This window comes from Buceros rhinoceros, unplaced genomic scaffold (assembly GCF_000710305.1).
Source record: "Buceros rhinoceros silvestris isolate BGI_N320 unplaced genomic scaffold, ASM71030v1 scaffold24761, whole genome shotgun sequence".
Taxonomy (NCBI): domain Eukaryota; kingdom Metazoa; phylum Chordata; class Aves; order Bucerotiformes; family Bucerotidae; genus Buceros; species Buceros rhinoceros.
The window spans coordinates 21,197-30,166 of record NW_010392857.1 but is presented as its reverse complement, the minus strand read 5'-3'; the positions used below and the strand labels follow the sequence as shown (position 1 = coordinate 30,166).

General features: G+C 37.5%; 1 protein-coding gene across 1 annotated transcript in view; it reads right to left on the bottom strand.

The window, feature by feature from the left end:
* Positions 1-412: 412 nt before the first annotated feature.
* The window catches only part of LOC104500932 (ecotropic viral integration site 5 protein homolog), a gene marked incomplete at its 3' end in the record, with an annotated part of 18,713 nt that continues 10,155 nt past the window's right edge, over positions 413-8,970 (bottom strand). Inside the window, exons 6-11 of the mRNA XM_010144661.1 lie at positions 8,197-8,340; positions 7,080-7,169; positions 6,880-6,977; positions 5,428-5,488; positions 3,525-3,578; positions 413-559 (exon numbers count right to left, since the gene is read on the bottom strand). Coding sequence (XP_010142963.1) covers positions 413-559; positions 3,525-3,578; positions 5,428-5,488; positions 6,880-6,977; positions 7,080-7,169; positions 8,197-8,340 — 594 coding nt within the window. The remainder of the gene's footprint in view (positions 560-3,524; positions 3,579-5,427; positions 5,489-6,879; positions 6,978-7,079; positions 7,170-8,196; positions 8,341-8,970) is intronic.

The following is an 8,970-nucleotide window of genomic DNA, read 5'->3' as shown; positions in this document are numbered from 1 at the left end:
ACTGACTTAAATGAGAAGCTATGTAAAGGCATTATGAATCAACTCTCAAATTTGAGTATTCGGAGCAATGGTTGGATTCTTAGCACTAGGAGCTACCAAAGGTTTCGTGTGGGGTTTTTTGTTAGTATTTCTTTGGTGGTGGTGGCTTTTTAGGTCGGGTTTTCTTGTTATTGTTGCAATTTTGGCTTGGTGTGTTTTGCTTTAAACTAACAATTACATCTATCCAGGGTTATGAATTTCATCTATCAGTAAGAACAGAACAAAATATCACTTAGTCCAATTTGTGTAATTAAGAATGCAAATCACATTGAACAAGCATTTACAAAGACAGCACAGAGACCATGTCATGATGAGGAAAAAATAAACACAAGTGAGTGAAAAGGATGAGATGATGTGCTGCCAGGCTCCTTACCCATTGCTGCTGCTGTTGGAGCTCCCTGATGGTATTCTCAGCTTGCTCCAGTTTAGTAATGGTCTCATCACTCTGCTGTTTGACGGTGGCTAGCTCCCGTTTTATGAGGTAGTTTTCCTCAGCCTCCTGGGCCCTTGTCACTTGTCCCTTAGGACATAATTTTTTTTTTTTTTTAAGCAATTGAGGACAAATCCAAGAAAGATTGCCTTTGTGATACTTAGCTGCTTATTTCATCAGATTGGTTTTGCAAACAGCACAGAGTAGAACAATTGGTAGAAATTTTAGGATGAGGTAGTACTAAACAGCTGCTTTAGTACTTCATTACAAGCTTCAGCATCCGTTCGCAAGCACAATTGTGTACTTGCATTCAACAAAATTCCTTTCATGCAGTATTACTCAGTTGTACATGCACAGATTTAAGTTCACAATATTAAATTTCAGTGTTAATACAGTGTCATAGAATCCATTTGTCATAGGAATTTGTACCAAAAAATTACAGGTTAGGAAAAATATAACAACATGCAGGTATTTGGTTTCTATAACTCTTAGTAAACAAAATTAAACAAGTTTCTAGGAAAAGATTAGCTCTATATTTATTCCAAATCAGCAAGGCAGGAATAGAGTAGAGCATGCAAATATGCATGCATTAAAGTAGTTCGGGGGGTTTTTTGAGAGTAGGGAAGAGAGTCATACAGTAAAAGACTATACCTGTATCAATCTATCTGCCAAGGAAGCACTTTCCTACAAAGGAAAAATTCAGATAGGAATAAGGAAAAGAAAAACCAAAAAAACCAAAGGGGTGATAATAGTGACAAAAAAGACAAGAGCCGAGAAGACGACAATGCCCAAATTCTACCCATTTTCTGTACAACTCTTTTTGCAAAATTAACAACTCTTCATATAAATTAAGGCAACTCAGCCTGAAAGTCCCAGGAAGCAGCCTGTTCTGCAACAGACTGAACACAGTCCGTCTCTGATACAAGAACGTCTCAATGCCAGATTTGAGTAAAATCCACCTACAGGAGACCAGGCGTTTTTATCTGAATGGCTTGCTTCCCCAGTTAACAGAAGTTACTGACACATTATCTGATACAGCCTAGTAGGTAGATGCAAGATGTGGTCTATGGTCTGCCCACAACATGAAAGGAAGGCAAAATTTGAGCACAAAGGAAACTCCACTAAGCACTAAGGCATTCATGCAGAACTAGTGCTTCCAAAAAGATGAAGCAGGAAAGTTAAATGGTGCAAACTGACAGACACGAATAGAAAATGTCAACTATGACAGCTAATGTTTTTGTTTTACTGAGCTCTTGCAGTAACTCAATTGAACAGTTCATAGATTCTCTTCCCTTGCCAAAGTTTTGTAAGGAAGAAATTTTCATTTATGCACACTGACAAGCACTACATTCCCCCCTGCCCTGTTGCGCATTTAATTAATTTCTACTCTATCACCCTTGAAAGCACTCAGTTTTTGCTGATACTACAACAGAGAACACACGTATCCACAGACCACCTTTGTCCTTGGAACTTATTAAAGTCCAAACTAGTTGGTAAGAGCTATTACTTAAAAGTTAAGGTAAGATGTTTGTCATTAAGGTACACTAAGGAAATTGCAACTAAATCATATGGGTTAGGATGAGGAAAAAATATTTTAAAATAAAAATGTTTCCAACAGAAGAACTGAATGTGTTTGTTCACACCGTGATTAGTTTTTCAGATGCTGTAATTATAATGATCTTACTAATCTTATTAACAGATAATATTTTCCAATTTCAAAACGTTCTAATTCCAGTCAGAATAGAATACTCTGAAAGTGAATTCTGAAATTTTAAGCACAGAATTTGAAAAAGCACTAGCATCTGGCAGTTCATCATGGACTTCCTAATTAAAAAAAAATCTGACTTCAAAACTCTGCAAATATAACACAGGGATATTTACTATTATAAATTTGCCAAGAGAATTGAAGTGATTCTTCAAACTTCTTCAGAAGAGTCTGCTCTTTTCAGTTAAGTTTATCAGCATTCCAGTATCAGAAACAAAGATGTTTATAAAACTGTATTTTTTTGTTACAACTTTCTCAGAATGCCCTCATTATGTGCATTTTTTACAAACTAGATTCAGAAATCAGTTAATTACAGTTTGACATAGATTGACTGTTTTTCCAAGAAACTAAGGGATTTCACATCTGCAAGTGTGACATCTTTCAGTTACATCACTCTAAATGGTATCTTTACCATTTTCTTCCCTGTGAAACATAAGCTGTTTGCAGCTCACAAGGGCATTTAATCTCAGTTGTTGAAAGACACTTGCTAAGGGATAAGAACATTCTCTTTCTAGAGCAGACCAGCTCAGATGCAACCTGTCAAAGGAAGCACGAGACCAGAATATAGGAGAGGCCACTGGAGAGCAAGGTCTAGATGCTGGCTTATGTATTAACAATGGTCATCATGCATACTTATAAAGTCATACCTAGTTACAAAGATGCCAAAGAAAACTCTATTCCAGACTAAATCTGTGAGAAGTCTTAAAAGATATTCTCCCCACCATGCACCCAAACTTGCTACAAATATTCAAAACTACGTAAACCAAATCAACGTCAGCAGACTTCCTGTACTGATTGTGAATGCTGCAACACCACTGCTCTACTGCTGTATTCGCTAGCGACGAAGTAATCAGCCTTCATCTCCATCTCTTTCTGGTCATTGGTAGGTCTGTCATTTTTCTCCTATGTAAAAAACACCCAGCGACTTCAGATTTTGAAAACTGAGGATTCTCTCACAATAAGCTCTTTTCCACCCAAGCAGTCCACTATTTCACGTCATCTTCTGGACTTTGAACAGACTCTTCTAATACAGAAAGAAAACACTACAACAGAAGTTGGGAACATCAAAACAGTTGATTTCATATTCACTGAGAGCCAAACATAACAACCTTAAACATCCACAAGCACTAACCCTAACTGTTTTGTTATTGCCACGCTAGTTGGCTAAGCACCGTTAGATTAGCAAGAAAACCATAAGCTTTAGTTCTGAGATTCCTATTTCATATAATCAAATTGCCATCAATTTAAGTATAAATTAACACTGATTAAATTTAATCACAACATACTTACTTTTTCTAGTGTTTCGATGCGCTGTTTTAGGAGCCTATTTTCAGTTCGTAACCTCTAGAAGGTAAATAGTTCAGAATTGTATTTCTCAAGTTAACAAATGGAAGTCTGACAAAAGCCAAGCAAGCTAACAATGTTTTTATCACATCTATGAAAATCAATATAAATACAAAAATAATTAGTGACCTTTTCATATGATGTACTAACTCAAAAGACAAGTTTAAGCATCTTAATAGAGCAAAGATGAGAAGAAGTCTTGTGCTATACAGAAGAATCTGTGCTGCATTAGATGAAAGCAGTTTGTCTGCAGGAGAACCACAGGGCTTAACCATAGATTAGACTTGACAGCTTCCTCTTCATAAACAGAGCCAGAGTCTTCACGGTTACGGGACATGAAAGTGCATTCCCTGCACTTGGACAGCCTAAGGAGATAGCTACAAGATATCCTTCATTTTCCTCCCCATAATTTATATTAAATTATACAGTATTTAATCTGTAAGGTTATTCTGAAAATGTTTTACCTCAGATGCCCTGGAAGTGAGAAGATTGTACTGAATTGGATTTTTTTACCAGTGCATTTCCTGTAAATTTTAGCAGTCAGCATTCATATAGAAGAGATCTGTATCCCTAAGAACAGAGCCATGGATATCAGTTAGAAATGCTTTATTCTGCCAAGCTAAGAGGCAGATTCAATGTGCTTGTTTTTCCACCTCCCTACAACAGCAGAGCTTCTTAGGAGAGAGCATGTCAGAAACGGTTTATATAAGGTCCCAAAACAGGGCCTAGAAACAGATAACTTTGGGATGTTGGGGTTTTTTGGTTGGTTGGTTTTGTTGAGGAGGTCTGTGTTTTGTTTTGTTTCTTCTGAACGGTAGGGAAGAAGCAGGGAAGGATTCGAAATAAGCTAAAATACAAGAATCTAAAATTATAGTTGTCTTTTAAATTATTTCATTCTGTCCTACTGCAAAGAGCTGTCACTTAATTCCTGCAAATCTTCTGATTTCAGATGCCATTGCAGCAGGTACTAATGCTGCTAACCGCTTTGCTGCCTGTTACAACAATAACAAATTGCCTGAAAAAGCCTGGAACATCTTTGTGCTCCCATGATCCGTTAGAAACCAATCTTGAAAGCCAAAATGACTAGCAGTGGTCAGGGAGAAGGAAAGACACACCTCGATCACCTTACTAAGCTTTACATACTGCACTTCCCCGTCGTTTCTCCCACTGCCTTTTCTTATGAAACTGACTAAAAACACGACACAAGGAAGTAAATCCAGATCAAACACCATGCTGTGAATAAAATGTGAAAAAGAAAAAAGTACCAAAAGCCTATTTATGCCACAAAAGCAAAAAGATGCAGTGATTAAGTACATACAGGAAGTAGGTCAGTCAGTGCAAGGGAAACAAACTGCACTCGCAGGATGGTTTTTTCCACATTATGTATCAATTGCAAAAGCTCCAAAAGAAAAAAGTGAGTACAGACAGAAGACACTCAATCTCGGGTTCAACACGTAAGAAAAATCAAGATCTCAAAATCAATGATAAACCACTCAAGTGCATTCTGATAAGCTCTTAACACACGTCTTACAAACCTCCCACGTGGGACACCTACATCTAAACCAGCACATTCAGATCCTCTCAAATGAGGCCATCAGTAATCAAGCTTCAGTCAGCAGAAAATAATGAAGATAGGCCTCCAGCAAAGATTTTTCTTTAAATGTCCTCCAGAAGTCTCAATAAATTCCCTGTAAGCGTCCTTTATGAATAGCCATCCCAAACACAAACGCTGAAAGTGAAGTATCTGGGGACCTCAATTACATATCCTGCTACACATGTAGATCAAATACATAATCTCATATCTAGGAATTAAACTGATCCATAAATAAATTTGTTGAGGCTCTCTTACTTTAATTTCAACTTGCTCTTCCATTTCTTTTGTCTTTATTGTAGTGTATTCCTTTTCTAACCTAAAAATTAGAAATAGCACATTATGATTAGAAAAACTGCGGGTAACTTACTTGGTTTAAAACCTACCGAACAGCAGTAGAACAGAGATACAGATTATTGGTATTTTCTCTGTTTAAGTGGCCACTTGAAATGCACTCCTGTAAACATTTAGACTGGACATTAAATTTAAACACAAGGACTTCTGTAGATATGAACAGACACTGAACCAGCACTCCAAAGTGCAGGTGCTTGCTTGTATACATTTACAGTGGCAACGATTTGGAGCTAGTCTGTAATAACCACTCAATGCAGTTCTACAATAATCAATTCAATAGACAGAGCTTGGACAGCCTGGAAGACAGAAAGATACAAAGAGACTTGAGACAAATATCTTAAACAAAGCAATTTTGGCCCCTCTCCAGCAAACCACAGAATTGTCCGAATTGAAAAAAGGCAACAACAAGAAAAAACAAGCTGAGAGAAGCAATGTCTCTACAGAAGGCAGACAAGAAGTTTAGACTCAAACTGGCAGGATTTCAAGCTACAGACATTTATATTGGCTTTCAGAGAAAATGTTTTTCCTAAAAGCTTTGTTTCTGTTTTAGAGAAGACAGATCACTCTACAGCACTGACCACAGGTCACTGACAAAGGATTGGCAAATTCAGCTTGAAGGCCCCTAGCACAGTCTGCAGTGCAAGAACAGTGAACGTACAATACACGACAACTGACTGGAGAATCGCCAAACCTAACCCTGAAAAGCACGGTACGTCCAGTTTAGCATATCAAAACACAAGTTACCAAAGGCAGAAAGGAGAAGACGTGCAACTAACTTGAAGAAAGGCAGTAATATGGCTCAGGATTTCAAAACCCGAATGGAAGTTATTTTACAATGGTATCACAAAGTTTTATCAATTTATATTCTAAACAGCACTCCTCTTGACCGTACATGCACTCTTCAGCACGCGAATACTTTTCCAGTTCCTAAGAACTACAGTCTTAAGAATTTAGGCCAGATCATGAAGTTTAACACCTTTTCCCTACTTCACCCTCAAAAAAACAAACAATCCGCCCAACAAAACCCCCCCACGCCACTCTCCCAGCTTCTTCTATTCAGATCCTGCTTACACAAGTGCTGCAATCCCCCATAACTTGCAGCTTTCTTCAAAAGCTTTTTAGGTTACTTTTGTAAGTAAGACACTGCTTTATTATAGTTAAGAAAAATAGTAAATACTGCATTAGAAGAATTTTCTTGCAGACAGAAGTTAGGTCTTAACTGTTTACAGTATAAAACACCGAAAATTTTTTAAATGGCAAAATTAAAAATGAAATATTAAATAACTAGTTGTAAGGATAAACAAACAGTAGCTCTTAGCAACAGTATAATCTATTTTTTCAAAATGTTATACCTACTTTTTCATCTTTTTTGCATTGTATTTGACTTGGTAAGATGCTTGGATTAATTTGTCTGGACCACTGTCAAACTGATGTGGAATGACCTTTTGAAAGTGCTAAAAGCAATCAGAGCACAAGATTACATATAATTAATAGCTGCAAGGAAATACACACGCGCACATTAGACATCTCTTAAAATTATTGTAATCTTAATTTACCTGTAACATTCCTTCCATGTCAAGTTGCAGTAATTCTGCCTGGTTCATCTGAAGTACTGCTAAACCTACTCGAAATACTATCTCTAAGCCCTGAAAACAGAAGTTAAGAAATAGCCAACAATTATTCACGGCATTGTCAACAGGACAGAACAATTCCACTATTTACTTCTGTTGGAAATCTCACACAGTTTCTCAAACAAGAAAAGGGGCTATTGAAACAAACAAACAAAAAAATTCTCAACAAATGGTTTCCGGGTTTCCTATTTTGTTCCGAGGACAAGTAGTCCAGCTATTTGTCCTGATGCCACACCCTGCCCTCAGAGAGGCTAGTGCTGAGGTAAAAGCCCTTGAGCAACAGGCGTTCTCTTTGTCAAACATTTCACATATATCTAGTACCTCTCCCCCAGGTACTTCTCAAAAAAGCCATTTTAACTTCAGGCTTGGTGCAATGCAGTTAAACTATTTAAAAGATAAAGGGAATGTCTCACTCATACACACCGAATTAGACATTCTTGAGTGTAAACCAAAAGAATCCACCTTTGACTTACTATTTTCTAGAGTATGATAGCAGAGCAAGAGCATAAACAGACCATAAGCTTTGGTTTGTTACCAGTTACAACCACGCAAAGCTCTAATCCTAAACACAGCTTAGGTGTATTTGTGACAGTGACACTGAACAAGTCCATAATTTTCTTTGGCTACTGTTCATCATCTGGACAAGAAAAGATTACAACACTCTCTCTTCTTGACTTGCATATCCCCATGGAGCTTTAACCTTGGTCTGAAAACAGCATTACTTTTCACCCCAGACTTACTATAATATGGAGAAACTGATGTCCCTGTTCTATGAAATGCTCTCGCATTGCATCCAGACCCCTTCTGAGAGGCTTAGAGTACAAACTTGTATACAGCATCTACGGTTAAAAATTAAGTTGCTCTTCCTTCCTTGACAAACTACATACACAGACATCTTCCCCTAGAAAATAATCTGATAAGCATAAGAACTAGAAAACAAGAGGAATTGAGATCTGCTCACCATAATGGGATCGATAGCAATTCCTAAATAACTGCTTTTAACAGCTACTTTTGAAACAGAACACGAGCATTGAGTAGTTACCTCAGACATAAAGATATCAAATATTCTTGTTGCAATTGGTAGTGGAAAAGTCGTAAGAAATATAGTTAAAAACCATGACGATGCATACATAGAAGTGTGGAAACTCTGAGACTGAAAGTGCACATAAAGCTCTGGCAGATGCTCCTAGAAAAGAAGGAAAAAAAACCCAAAAAACATTAAGATTCTACTGGTAGTTTTAGCGTGTCCATTTTTTTTTTGACAAATTTTGAATAAAAGAAAATAATCTGTATTTAGTACAGACAGCACCTTTCTAACACAGGACTGGGAAAGACATTACTCATCATGACCAAGAACCATGCGTGAGAAGTCCCAGTATAGAATGTCCTACACAGCACTTCTACCCTGCAAAGCACAGATTACAAAAACCACTTCCTCATCCTAACAGAAGGACACAGGTTGTAAGATCTAGGCGACGGCCAGAGACCCGTGTCTTATTTGCTACCTAACATCCCACCCCTGGTCACTGTGTTAAGAAGTGGATCACGAAATGCAAACCTATTTGTCTCTATAAGCCCAACCAGGACGAAAAAGTATTCTGCATCCCTGAACACGATTTTACTGCTGCATATGAGACATCTCCCAGTTTCCATCTTTTCAAATAGTATAAATTGGCTATAAAGACATTGACTTTCAATCCAAACTTACACATTCATGTGCTTAAACTGCAGCAATACAAATCCTCATGCTTCAGTGTTTAAAGCCAGCCACTGCCTGCCAAAGGTTAAAAAAGTAAACCACACAGCCACAGGATTT